This window comes from Helianthus annuus, chromosome 12 (genome assembly GCF_002127325.2).
Source record: "Helianthus annuus cultivar XRQ/B chromosome 12, HanXRQr2.0-SUNRISE, whole genome shotgun sequence".
NCBI lineage: Eukaryota > Viridiplantae > Streptophyta > Magnoliopsida > Asterales > Asteraceae > Helianthus > Helianthus annuus.
Genome location: NC_035444.2, coordinates 14,331,510 through 14,346,554, shown reverse-complemented (window position 1 = coordinate 14,346,554; position 15,045 = coordinate 14,331,510). Strand labels below are relative to the sequence as shown.

At 34.6% G+C, this 15,045-nt stretch overlaps 2 protein-coding genes and 1 long non-coding RNA gene across 3 annotated transcripts; all 3 read right to left on the bottom strand.

The window, feature by feature from the left end:
• Positions 1-390: 390 nt before the first annotated feature.
• Positions 391-1,531, bottom strand: LOC118484801. Its single transcript, XM_035980808.1, has 2 exons — positions 793-1,531; positions 391-656 (listed from the first exon to the last, which is right to left on the bottom strand). Exons 1-2 carry the CDS (start codon positions 1,084-1,086, stop codon positions 642-644), a joined length of 309 nt encoding a protein of 102 aa, XP_035836701.1. The 5' UTR covers positions 1,087-1,531; the 3' UTR covers positions 391-641.
• Positions 1,532-1,554: 23 nt separating this feature from the next.
• On the bottom strand, positions 1,555-4,184 carry LOC110894208. The gene is made up of 4 exons (XR_002566167.2): positions 3,943-4,184; positions 3,731-3,846; positions 2,762-2,878; positions 1,555-2,496 (listed from the first exon to the last, which is right to left on the bottom strand). It is a non-coding gene; the product is annotated as an uncharacterized LOC110894208 (long non-coding RNA).
• A 7,502-nt stretch (positions 4,185-11,686) lies between these two features.
• Positions 11,687-12,809, bottom strand: LOC118484800. The gene is made up of 3 exons (XM_035980807.1): positions 12,315-12,809; positions 12,131-12,217; positions 11,687-12,037 (listed from the first exon to the last, which is right to left on the bottom strand). The coding sequence occupies exons 1-3, from the start codon at positions 12,394-12,396 to the stop codon at positions 11,826-11,828; spliced, it is 381 nt and encodes a 126-aa protein (XP_035836700.1). The 5' UTR covers positions 12,397-12,809; the 3' UTR covers positions 11,687-11,825.
• Positions 12,810-15,045: the final 2,236 nt, after the last annotated feature.

The following is a 15,045-nucleotide window of genomic DNA, read 5'->3' as shown; positions in this document are numbered from 1 at the left end:
CAAGCTATGATAAAGTTAAATTACAAAGAAATAAATACTACATGTTTAAATTATAGTCATAGAGAAATTAAAGTCAATACTCAAACAATGCCCTCTAATACCGTAGTCTATTTACAAAACAATAGATGCTCATTTCACAAGTGACAAATGTAGCCTGTGGCGGATCCATGATTTTTTTCCTATGGGTTCACCTTTTTCGGTGGCCAAATTTCTCGTAACCAAACGTTAAAATTTTCAGGTCGGGTAATCACAAACCTACTTAAAGCATTTAAATGCATCAGGCAACAAAGTGAAACAAATCTCTACCTCCTCTCACAATGTACTCCCTAAACATTAGAAGAATTTGTTTACACAACTCAGCAATGAAGATTAAAAAAAAAGATATTTGAACCCTAAAGAGAAACGAAGTTTGTTAAATATATACTATTTCAAGAATCTGAGACATATGCCTGAATTAAATACACACATAAGAACCCTAAAAACACCAATAACCTCCACAACCTATAACAAAATTGAGAGAATGAATGTCAAAAACCTGATGGAGCAAGAGAGGAGAATCTAACTTTGTTCAAGAACCTGCAATGGAGAGCCTCAAACTCTTTTACTGAAAAAGAGGTGCTTTCACCATCGTCGACCGGAGATCATCTGTCGGAATCCTAACAGTAAAAAAAATCATATAAAGAATGTTGATCAAAGCATTTTGAATATAAGTTGTAGATAAAAATTTTGGGTTCCTTTTAAAAATCATACAATCTATTTATCAAATATATATTAAAAAATCCCGAAGCATACCTTAAACGGAAACCAGCGAAGCGAAGACGGGCTCCTATGGTTGCAGGTGGTGGTGTGGCAGTAGACTTTCTGTTTGATATTATCCCACCAGCCTGCAGCTTTGATCGAATTGATTACTTCAATCGAAGTTGAGATAACCGCCTGACCAACTGGTGCTGAAAATGCTCTAATCCGGAATGGGTTTGGTACTCTTGTTATGGCAATGGTGTTGTGTAGGAATTGCATAGGTCTCTTGACACCTATCCAAGCTAAAACTTTCCATGGAGAACATTGTGATCCATGTATGTGAGACATTCTGATAACGATGCTGCAGCCGCAAGATCTTGGGCTTTAGTCAACTAATCAGCCGAAGTAGTCTGGTTATACAAAGCTCCAAATGCTCTGAAATGATACTCAGTCATGAATGGTAGGAAAAAACATAACGCGTGAGCGTTGTTTAATCAGATCACTAATCTTTTCCGCATCATCAAGCATGATCTTCACACTACCATTTGGTGCTGGTTTGAACATGGTATAACATGGTATATTTCTGGGGCGAAAACCATCCCGATTTAAACGCCTCTAACCTTAGAAGAGCCCATTTGATCTGATCATCATCTGAAAACTTGAGATCCTTTGCTTGTTCTTTAGCTAGAGCGTAGACCGCATCCATTGTAGGGGTAGGAACCTTGTAAACATGCATGCCTGCACCTACAGACTCTATGGGACACTCATCCACTGCCCAGTTACTTGGCACTAACATATACTTACTCTTGTTAAGACTACCTAAAGCTAACTCCTCTGAATCACAGAAAGGTTTCCCGCTTACTTCATAAATTGCATCCCAGAAATCTATAGTTTCATTACTCATGAAACCTTCAGGGAGGTCGATATCCGGAGCAATCTGGTGACCATTGTCCTCCAAAGGACCATTATATTCCTTTAGTGGCTTTAGTGTACCATCGGCTTCACGGGCATTTAGCCCGTCTCTATTTCCTGCCCATTCGTGTAAAAACCACGTGAACCTCCTCTTGACACCCTTCTCCATCAGCTTCTTCTGGATTTAGTCGAAATTCAGGGTAGTTTTGAAGATGGTTCATGAATCAAAAATTCAACTGTTAGTATCGTATTTTTCAGTTATATAATATAGAGAAACATACTACATTTTGTCATCCTTCAGCTATTTATGAATAAATTAAAATGATTTTAAACAATCAGAATTTTCGTTTAACAACATTAAAACAGAATAGTGGGTAACCCGCACGTTGCGGCGGGATCGACAGTTCGAAGCCGGAATATAGGAATATAATTATAGATTATGCACTAAATACACAAACTACCCACAAAGTTCCGAAGATCAAATAATCAAGAAAACAGTCAAACATAAGAATTCCAATTGCTTGTGTTGAAAATTAAAAACTGGCCATACTACTACTCAAGATGCAAGCCTAAAATGATTCTTTTTAACATCAAAGGCATGAATAGCACACAATCCACATGATTACCATTTTATGAACCAACCAACACTATTTTTTTACCCCAAAATGGCTAACCCATCAAATCAAGCTACTATAGGGGATAAAATCTACCATACTACTTACAGCGTCGAGAGACTCATATTCACAGGTTCCATCCTTGAAAAATCCTTCTTCGTTTTCTCCTCATTATCATGGTATTCTGAACTCACCACCCCAAGTATAGGAGGAGATTTAACATCAACATAACCTGTGGAACATTTCTAGAATATAAGTGAACTATATCTTTAATGTCAGAAGATGACACCATATCAGATTTCACAGCGGCGACTGGTGATGCAAGAAAAGATGCGATGAATTGCACATGGTGTGTGTGTGTTTATATTTATATTTACATCCTACATTCGAAACAGAAAGTGAGAGCTGAACAATCTATGATCTTAATTTTAATATTCTTGGTTCAGCTCCATTCATTGAATAGTATTATATGTGTGTGTAGAGAGAGAGAGAGATACCTGGTGTGGCCAAAATGATGATATTCACATTGTTGATGTGGTTTCTTTCACAGATGCAACAACAACCTCAACCACACTATCACCAGTAAACTCATTGTGTGATGAATCCTTCACATTCTGTTGGTCCCCAATTTCACATTAGACACGACAACAAAACAAACTAAAAACCCTAAATGTTATTAAAAAGGAGACAAATTTCATATAACTAAAAATACAATTGAAAATTACACATAGAGTATGCTTTAAACCAAATGTAAACTGGTAGAAACGAAACAGAAGTTGGCATACAACCGGTAGAAATGAAACAGAAGTTCACATTCGGGTTGTGCAATGTGCATTAAAACCAAGTTTTTGGTATCCAAAAGAGCGGTTCCAGGATCCAAATTGACCAAAGCCACTGATTTGTTCAAAATTGATGACACCCCATCGTTCCTACCAACATTTCTATCACTCTGGCAAGTCATCAAACAGATGATGCTTTTCTTTGACAACCATGGCTGACTGTTGTCACAACCCACTAAATTTGCAGCCCCTCCCCCTACCAAATCATGATGGAATAACCCAAGAGACACAATCCCCATCACTTTCAAGAGAAATTCTAAAGCGATTCCAACAGAAAAATTTGCAAAAACAAAATCACACAAAGGGTAATTTGCAAGTTGGAAATGTTGGTTGGAAAGTCTAATCTTTAGCTAATCATCTTGGTTTTCTTTCCAAATCATCTAATACATCGAACCAATATCTATCACATTCCACATAAGCAAACGCTGTAACAACATAAATAAATGAAATCCGTCTACCTTTTTTAAACATAACATCTATCATTGCAACCTTACCTCGTGAAAGAAACAACTGAACAAAGAATGTAAACTACACCACTACACAAAACAAAAACTTGCAAAATTAAATTCATGAACAGTTGAGTAATAGATATAATGAAAGCATGTTAAAATTAAATAGTTAACATACGCTACATCGATCCCAGAGGGCATATTAGTGAGGAATTCCTTGATCTAACACGTTTAACTGGCTGTGAATGATACTGTTGCTCTGGTTGCTCGATAGTCGAGGACAAATTGTTAAAACTACAAAACGCAAGATGATACAATAAAAAATTACTATTAAAGAAACATACTAATAAGATGTGAAAACTGAACCAAATTGTAAGTTAGAGTGTAGACCTGCATATCACTATAAGGTTGCCATGAAACGAACCATGAGATCCTCCTGCAAATCAATAGATTAAAAGGGTTTTCAAAAGAGATCCAGCAATATCAAACAAACCATGAGCATCCACAACGCAAACTTTTAAACTAAATGTGTTTAAAAAAATATCAAAACAAAAATTATCGATGACAAACACCAGAAAAAGAGAAAGAGATGGAATCTATATCAAATATCAAAAGAGATGGAATCCATAACAATTGTCGCTATGTCACCAAAACAACAACAAACCTGCTTTAACAAACAGAAACAGAAGATACATAAAAAATAATAACAACAGCAAAAAAATCCAAACATACCAAGCACAATGAGATTAAGAAGAACATCAATTGAGCAGCAACTAATGACGAATAACACCAGCAAACCTAATCGTAAAAACAAAAAAATAAGAGCAAGCTAAAGAAATCAAATCAATCGTTGCAGCTCAAAGGAATACGTACCAAAAAATACACACATGCTTTGGTCGGATGTTAATCAGAAGATATTAGCACGGGGACAGTCACCGATGATGATTTTAGCGTAAAAACCCTAAAATCAATTCCTTAATAGGATAAAATATCAACGATTTAACTGATGTATAAAAAACTCTAACAGTATCAATGATTTAACTGATGTACAAAAAAACCCAAATAAATCAAAATGCAAAGAAAACCTCAAATCTAAAACCCCTAAAATCTACGGAAAGAAAACCTCAAATATATAAACCCTAAAAGCGACGGAACTGACCTTCCTATTAGACGGTTGAGAAGACGAAGAATGATGGAGCCAGATTAATAAATCTCTTACCAGAACACCATGAAGCAGAAATCTTCATCAAATCGCAATAAATCTCTTACCTGAACACCGCGAAGCAGCAATCTTAATCAAATCGCGCAAAAAATTATAATCGACTGAAAAGGTGAAGTGTAGATAGGAGATGTGATAGTTCGCTATGGAATTAGGGTTTGAATAGGTGGAAGAAGAACAGAGCGTGAGGGAGAAGAACAAAGCGTGAGAAGAAACTCAGAATTCATATGGATTTATCGTGAATAAAACTTCAAGATCTGAAAGCAAGTTGAAGATGATAAAGATACCTGGATTAGAGTTTTTGTGTTTGAGACAATTGAAGAAGTATGAAATCGCCAGAGAATTGAAGAAGATGATAATTAGGGTTTTTGAATAATGCGTGTTTGAGAAGCCTCTTGTAAACAAATTGCCGCTCAAAAAGAAGAGTAATGGTTTAAGCAAATGCCAGGTGGCAATTAGAGGATTAAAATAATGCCAAGTGGCACCAAAGTGTTTTGTTTTAATATAGATAATAGATTAATATTCATTCACCAAACATTAACAATAATTGATTAATGAACTCATCATTAATTCACTTATATTAAGCTTTGATATTTTGGAATATATTGATTGGATTAAACCATTAAATATTCATATTCGGAATCTATTATATCACGGTTAACCGGTAAATCGTGATAAACAGATTTCATCTTGAAGAAATTTAATTTTAGTTCACACACATAGGGTTGTTAGAAAACTTTGTTTGTTGCTTGCTTGAAATCGGCCTCATTTGTAAATAAGTCAAGCCAAGTTAGCTCGGTTTGTAAATGAGTCGAGCTGGATTCAAAGTAAGCTCGCTCATTTGATTCGATAAAATTAAGCCCAAATTTTTAAATTTAATAAGTTAAATTCAGGGCATGTTTGGCTAAGCTTATTTAACTTAAAAATAACTTTTTTATGAAAAGTATTAATTGACTTATAACTTTTTGAAAAGTAGTTTTTAAAAAAGTCTTTGGATTAGCTTATGCAGTGGGAAAAGCCAATAAGTCAATAAGTTTTTTTTTTAAAAAGTGTTTGGCTTAGCTTATTGATGTAAAATGACTAAAATGGGCATTCTTTTATAAGTCAATAAGTTAAAACAGGGGTAATATGGTAATTTGATTTTTGAAAAGTTAAAATCTCCTCAAAAAGTCACAACACCCTGACTTCTCAAAAATGACTTTTTCTCCTATATAACAAGTCATTTTGAAAAGTCCTTTTGGGTTTGCCAAACACAAAATCTCCTTAAAGCTCAAGTTTAAAGCTCAAAAAGTTGATTCAAAAAAGCTTAGCCAAACATGCCTTCAAACAGCAATCTAATCATAATCTTTTAAAGCTCAAGTTTTATCATTCTATTCTTGTTTCCTCCTCGCTTGTTTTGGCTCGTATTTAATATGTTTAGAATATGTAAACAATAATATCTCTTATTAAAAATTGAAAAAATAAACGAGTTGGTTTGAGCTTTTTACGTGCCAAACTCAAGCTCAAATTCCAATTCTTTAAGAATAATCAAATCAGGCTGAGTTAACGTGTTTAGCTTCGAGCCCGAGTCAGACCTGAGCCTAGCTGGCTAGCTTGACTTGATCGTTAAGTAGCTATATTCACAAAACCTTAAGATAATGTAATATCTTGGTGAAAGACAGAAAGCCATGAGAGATTTTAATTTATCTTTTGAAATAAAAAAAAATGATCTAAAAAATGACAGGTGTATCCTAGTGTCATTTTCAATTATAGCAAAAATTAGAGGTGTTTAAAAAAATTTGGATCCGAAACCAAATCCAAAATATCCGAAGACTGGATAATCTGAATTTTCGGATTCAGAAGTGGAGTTCTAAAATTATATTAAAATATTATCGAGTGAAGAGTGAGACATCATATAAACAATTGGAGTATAACATGTTAATGTATAGTGAAGAGTGAGACATCATATAAACATATAATATTCACTCGGATTGCTTTTTGCAACAAGATATTGTATGCACAAAACAAAAGCACATCTATCATATCGTGTCTCACGCGTAAAATTTAATAATCCAACCCCCACAATTAACCCACCAATTTACTCACAAATTCATATTTTTGTGTATCATTATGACCGATTGATTAATGCAATGTTTTTAATAACACTCCTCATATTTTGGATAAAACTTATATATATTTCTTATATTTAACATTTAAGTAAGCTTTAGATTAAAAACTATAAGCAATTCAGTTAAGCTAAATGTAATCACTTTTAACATTGATGCATATTCCTTTAGTTTAAATTTTTTTTAGGGATTTTTTGTTTCAAGTTTAAATACTTTCAGGGATTTCTTTTTGGTTTTGACCATTTATGTGAAAAATGGCAATGCTGGTAGAATGCAGCTCCCAGCAAGAAACTATCTGTGAAAAATTGGCTCTCGCGCCCTGCGACGGGTAACACCCCATCCGGTCGCGCCCTGCGAAGGCCGAGATGAAACATGTCCCGGCCCGCGACAGGCTACAGAACTGGCGAAAAATTGTTTTTTTTATTGTTTTGTCTTACGGATTTGTTTAGACATGTTATAAACTTCGTATGACTAACTCATTTCATGATTTATGAAATGTAGATATAACTTAAAGTGCCGGATGATGATCAAGCTCAATGAAGAACCGAACACAATTAAAATTTAAGCTTCCGCAATACGTTTCGTCGTTACGCGATCAAACGACGATATTATGTTGAAATGTTTTAAATCTTAAAATGTTTTAAGAGACTCGTATTTTCAAATGTATGTGTATTTGTATATACACTAGTTGATGCCCTGCCCGCGTTGCAGGGCGATAGCCTAATAATTCTGAATCAATTAAAAAAAGACTACTATAATTTTGATAGGAAAAAAAAAAACAAAAATGATGATAAGATCGTAATTTTGGGCTCAGGGCAAAACTATAATTTTTCAGGACTAATGAGCGAGTGTTAGGCAGCTCCTTGATACGAAAAAAAAAAATGGAGTCAACCAATTAAAACAAAAAAGCCTTTATAGTTTTGCTAAAAAAACTAAAACGAATGGAAAACGTAATTTTTAACTGAGGGCGAAATCATAATTTTAATTCAGGGATAAAATTGTAAATTAAATGGACCAATGAGAGAGTGCCAAGAATCTGCTGGCGTGACTGCAATTTTACACCAGGGGAAAAATTGTAATTTCACCAGGAAAACAAATAAAAACGATGGTGAAAATGTAAATATAAGTTGAGTGCAAAATCGTAACTTGACTGTGAGAAAAAAAAAATTAATGGCAAAGCTATAAATTTACGGGGCAAAATCGTAATTTTGAACCGAGGGCAAAATTGAAATTTTTAACTGCAAGCAAAAGCGTAAATTTATTTTTAAGTGGGGGGTAAAAACATAAATTTGAACTGATGGTAAAATCGTAATTTTAAGGGAAAAAAACTAATGGCAAAAGTGTAAATTGAAACGGGGCAAAATCGTAATTTTGAACCGAGTGCAAAATCGAATTTTTTTAGCTGGGAGCAAAAACGCAAATTCATTTTTAAGTGGGGTAAGAACATAATTTTATATTGATGGCAAAGTCGTAATTTTAATACGGAATAAAATCGTAAATTTGTTGGGCCAATAGGGAAGTGCTAGGCAGCTGCCTGGCAGTATTGAATTTGTCGCCCATTTAAACCAATAAGGGGCAAGCACTATTGCCGTTCATGAGATTTGTAGATATTGAATGAATGAATATTTAGACACAAAACTTATATGAAATTTCGATAAAACAATTAATGGTCTTACATTAAAAAAATCACTCGTTGCTTTTTGGATTGCATATATTATGTGTATCTTTTAGAAAATAAATACATATAGTTGATCATCACGACAATTCCCCCTAAACCATACACGTGTGTGCATGAAATTAAAGCTTATGATCATTAATATAGCATTTTTATATCTTATTATAGTTACTTATTCAAAAAAAAAAATAATTGAATGGATGTGTTATTTTGTAAAAGGGTGAAACTGCGTGAAATGGTGTCTTAATACATGAAAGAGTGTGTGAAATGGTGTCTTAATATATAAAAGGGTGCGTAAGGGTGGCTTAATACATGAAAGGGTGTGTTGTATTTTATACAATGGATTTATATATTTTTGGTTTCCTTTTTTTTTTGTAAATTATTGTGTCTTATGTTATAATTGAAAGGTTGTGACTTTTTGTAAACCTTTGTGTCTTAAGTTACTTTTCGTATGCACATATATATATATATATATAGGATTGGGTTCATTTGTGAACCCTTCCTTTTTATAAACAAAAACGAACAAATCCTGGCCATAGATCTTATTAACTATAACTTAAGGGTAGGATTGTCTTTTAACATATATAGATTTAATTATAATTTTCATTTTTTTTAAATTATGTGCAGTTATCAGAAAAAAATAACCACCCACCATGTTCAATTGCAAATTATCTTACGTAAAAAAAACCACCTGCATATTTTTTTCCAGATTCTTTTTCTCATCTTGATTCTTCATACCATTAGCCAGTTCGTTTCATTCTTATTTTGATCTACTACGGATTTATAAATTATGTCAGACCCGAACCCGAACAATTTGCTAGCCAATTCCTTAATTCCTCATAGCCCCGAACGACCAGGGGAAGATCATGTGTATGTAGCTTCCATGGATCATCAAGGTTTATTTTTTAAACATCAGTGTATATAAGTTTGTTTCCAGTTTAATTCTTATTTTGTTATACTAAGGATTTCTAATTTTTGGCAGACACGAACACGAACGATCAGCCTGTTGTTTCAGCCAATTTGTTAAGTCCTCATGGCTCCAAACGACTAGAAGAAGATCATGTGTTTGTAGCTTCCATTGATCATCAAGGTACAATTTTTAAAACATATGTCTATATAAGTTTGTATGCAGTTTTGCTGCTATAAGAATACATCCTTGTTTGTTTTGTAGTTATGTCAGTATGTCAATCAATTTCATTGTGCATCAAAAAACTAAACAAAACATCATACAACTATGTATTTGTAAACGTGTGGTCAGTTTACTTGTATATTGTGGGGTTTATTGTTTGTATTTGCTGCCCTTAAAAAGTGAACAATTTTCGGGGCTGGATTGATCCACAATGAAACCATCGAATCATACTCGTGGCTGTTACAAAAGTTTCTTGAAGCTCACCATGGAAAACAACCACTTATGATTTTAACCGATCAATATTGTGCCATGAAACAAGCTGTGAAAAGTGTCTTTGATAAGTCCGTACATAGACTATGTATGTGGCATATCACCAATAAAATACCAGCTAAGGTTTATTAACTGGATTTTCAAATATGTAATTGCGTTTAGGTAACATAGGTGTCGTTTATATGTCTTATAAAACCATCAGGTACTGATATACACATATGTACAATTATGTATGCAGAACGGCGGGTCTTTTTAATACGAAACTAACATAACGATTCATTCTTTATCTTATGTGTAGATAAAGGGCAGTGATGAAAAGAATGCAGAGTTAAAGAAAAAGGTCCACAGACTGGTGTGGAATGTTTACATAGAAACGCATAGGTTTGAAAAGAGATGGAACTTACTGATGACTGGGTATGGTTTGGAAGCTCATGAATGGATAAATGAAATGTACGCTATTAGGGAACAGTGGATTCCATGTTATTTCCATGATATACCTATGTGTTGCCTTATGAAGACCACCTCTAGATGCGAAAGTGTTAATCATATGTTTAAAGCAAATTCCAGCCCCCACAATACGTTGGTGCAGTTTATGCTTTGTTATGATACAATTGGACTGGGGGAGAAAGCAATTAAGAAGAGTAAAAAGCAAGGCGGAAATGCAATTTTTGCAACAAACGGGTTAGGGGTCATGATAAGCGGAATTGTCCGCTTAAAAAGGGTGACCCGGTTAAGGACGATTCGTCAACGGATGAAGAAGATGACGTATATGAAGAATCCGAAACTGAAGAATACGTCTTCGACGATTTTGGTAGTGAAGAATAGGTTGCGTAAAGCATAACAACATTCAGATTCTTTTTTCATGTTCTCCTTCATTGTTCTATGTTTTTTAAACATGACAGTTGATGTTAGCTCAAACTCGTTTTTAGCGTAATTTCGTTTTCATGCTTTTTCGGTGTTGATATATGTTTTCTGTATAGCTTATATTACTGGAGTATATGGGTTTTTAAGTTTTATCCATTATACATGATTGTGTATTGACAATCTTCACGTGGCCTCTATTGACTCGCGATATGTGATACACGTTACATTTACAAATAGTCCAAGAGGTTTCAAGGGTATAACTGGTCGCTGGTCATGTGTATTCATATTCCAGCGGTTTTAGAATGTTTAGCGCTGCACTTTTGTATGTGTTGTACGTAATCCCAGCAGTTGCTGCATTTGAAAATTCCTTGTCAAAATGGTTTTATAACAGGTACAAATTAATAAAAAAGTCAGCAGTGTATTTTTTTCGGCATTCAGGTTTTGAGTTTACAAATGATGCAGCATGCGTGAAGCTAATTGAAGTCGCATTTTCATCTACTATTAGATTCCATGTGGAATCAAAGGGTTTGTTCATCGACAAATGTACACGTGTTCTCAGCTGGGTCGCAATATGGCATACAATTTACAGTAACTAATAATAGAGTAGGAGGCGATGTTTCGGGTTATGCATGTGCATTTGCATCTACTATTTTCCTGTAGGTAAATAGTTTTTACAATAACACATGTGTATTTGGTTTTCGTAATTTTAGAGGTACATATGAAACTGTGTTGGCCCCCATGTGTATAGAATAACGTTCATATAAATCAGAATGTCATACATCTTTAGTATTTACCAAACATGTACAACGAACATCAATGTCACCGTAATATTCATAGCAAAAGAACACTGGATATGGTTAACGTCATCCCAAATACAATATGATAAAGGACATTCACTATGATAAAGGACATACACTGTATCGATAATATCCCAATACATAAGTGTATATACCCTTTTCCCAGCGCCATCAGTTTATTGGCTTCGTTCTCTCCAACATCAAATCAAAACAATTATCCTAATATTGTTGTAAACTTATTACTGTAAATCGCCTGCATACCTTCTGAGTTATCCATAAATGGAACACGTACTGCTTTAACCTTGTATTCACTCGTTCTTTTTGCTCGTTTGCCTTTTCTTTTCACATGTTGAATATCTTTTTTGTTTAATTTCTTTGTGTTTTGTCCAGCAGTTTCGTCTTTGGTTGCTTCCTGTTTACGGATGGCTACAAGTAACAAAAAAAAAAATAAAATTGGTTATTCGGAAAAAAATGTAAGTCGTAGAACTTATAGAAGCATAACATTTTAACTACGCATACACTCTTCTTTACGCCACTTTTCTTCTAATTTGCGGAAGTATTCAGATCTCTGTGAAGAAACTTGCTGGTTTGTGTCCATCTTCTCACCTACGAAACCAAATATATGACGTTTAAAATAAACTTTAACAGTCTACCAAATAAAATATTATAACAACAATACAACTTTTAATCTACAGTCTCTTACCAGCACTTGATTCAAAGTCATCATCAGAGAGCGAATTCGTCACCCTGGCATCATCAAGGTTCTTGATGACTCCCTTCCTCATTTTGTCAGCTGCACATAACGTAACTCAGTTAGATAATGCTCATGGCATAGTAAACCTCTTTATCCCTAATAAACCCTTTAAAATACATATCACCACATCAAGGTCTCCAAAATATTTACATTCGTCATCATCAGAACATATTATCGGGTCTGCTGCATTGTTTTTAACTTTCGCTTTCCTTTTAATAGTTATCCGTTTGCTTTTTCGCCCTACATATTTAAATTAACAGCCTCATTTAACGATATTTAAGGGCATTTAACCATATGCAATTTAATGTTTATCAAAGAGCACTTACTAGTTCTCATTTTTTATCCTTATAAATCACCTAAATAAAACCATTAATTATATGAGAGACCAATAAACATTAGTATGTGTCACACCCCGATTTCCACGTGTCTCACCAGTGGGCCCGGTGGGGGATTACCGTGACGATGTTGGCAACAATATAGTCAAACCACACAATTATATAATGCACAGCGGAAGCTTAAAGATAAATATATACTTCAACCTCTGGTTGTAATATCAAATGTATTACAGAAGTCGAATATATCCACAGCGGATCAAAATAATAATAAAATATTGTTCCATCAGATACTGCAATCAAGCTTGCGAGACTTATGCGCGACGCTAGGGAGCTAATACCAGCCAATTTACGTTTAGGTACCTGCACTTAATCTTTTTGGGAAAAATACGTCAGTTTACACTGGTAAATACATTCAACCGACTCCTTTGAAAAGAGTTGGGAAAATTGATTTGAATGCACAAGGCACAAAATATTTTGACACGTTGATTAAAATACCCAAAGGCAAAATTAATCTTTTATACTTGGGACAATTTTGTTAATAAAAATCTTGTATCCGATTTACATGGTTGTCCAACATTTAGGGCCGGTGATTATACAATACAAGCCGGACAAGATTAATCGACACACCACAAATATAATCTCACAAGAAGAATACTCTCACGAGTGAGTATACGTTATACATATGCAACAGGAGGTGTTTTGCCTACACCTTGTGCTTACGTCGTGGCCATTCACTTTTTAAAATGAGCCAAGGATATCCAGGACACGGTCATTAACCCCCAACGTTATTTGTTATCAATCAATACAGATTAAAACGGGATTATGCAATTTAATCATCTCCGATTAAAAGGTTTCTACACCCGACCAAGCGGTATATTTAAAATACCGTATCCCAAGCCCGTATAAGGGAAAATAAGTTAAAAGTATTTACCTTTGCAATGTATATTCCTTAATCAATTAAATCACCGATATCTTTTACTGGGGCTCCTTATTCTGGAACGAAGATTTTCAAAATAACCTATTAGAATCCTAACGGGTCTTTATATTAGCCGTAGCCTAGACCGGTTGGGTTCAAAAGATAGATACGGTTTAATCGCGCGGAAAGGCGAAAACCGTGAATGGAATGTGATTCTGACCCAACAAGTCTGGAGACTTGTTTTATATGGGTTTAATATTCACATTCTGGATTTCGGGGTCGAAATGATATGGCTTGACCCGTATCGGCTAATTTATGTAAACTAGTTACATAAGCCGAACCGTGCACGCAATAGGCGTAACGGGTAACCGTGAGAGTCCTACGCTTGCTTCCTAAGTCAATATACCTTAAAGAGGTTGCGGTATCATTAGGATACCTTCCGTGATGCCCGTAACGAGTTTAAGTTAACATTATGCCCCGTAGGGGTTTTTCGGTCATTTTAAAGACTTTTAAAGAGCTTTTCGAGTTCTATAGGAAATCTGAGTTTCCCGAACAGTTTATAAAGTCTAAAATACTTTATTTATTATTTAAAATTAGTAGCAACTGGAATCGGGTCAAAAGACCTTGTAGAACTCATTTTATGGCCAAAAAGGGCGTATTCGGTATTTACCGACCCATAGCCATAACCGTAGGTTATGAGCAGGCTAAAAATAATTAAAAATCTTTAAAATTCCCAAAATATTATTTTACAACAGTGGGTAAAAGTTTTGGTGATAAAATCTTGGCTTAGATAGGTGTTATGCTAATTGCGTCGTTTATTACAAAAGTTTATTTTAATTGCGCTATTTAGCATAACTCTTATTCTAGACCTCGGATTGACGTGAGACTTTAAGGACATGCTTATAATTTAGTGAGCAAGGTTATGGTCCGTTCACGTGTCCGAAATACTCGTTTTATTTTAAAAAGGGGCGTTACGGTCAACTTTTAGGCGATTAACGGAAATGCGTAAAAGACTCGGACAAACGATGAACCGGTCACAGAGGGTTATACCATCACGTGACCTGGTCCTAAGAGAGTCCTAAGGCATATCTATACTTCACTAAAACGGGTCAGAACTGAAGTCAATGCAAAAGTCAAACTTTTGCGACATTCGGCTCCGAACCGGGTTAATATAGCAAATGGTCGATTCAAACGAGCGCAAACAAGTTTATATACTTAATATCATGTTTTATGATCATCAAAACAGGTTCCATAGTATATACATTACAGATTATGCAAGATTCGCCAAAACGACATTCTGTTGACTTTTTGGGTGCACGTTTGACTCGACATTTGACATAGTTAGAGTGGTGATCAGTGGGAACCCTTTTAGAGGTTTATTACCCACATAATTACCAACAAATAACCATTCTTGATTCGACAATTCACT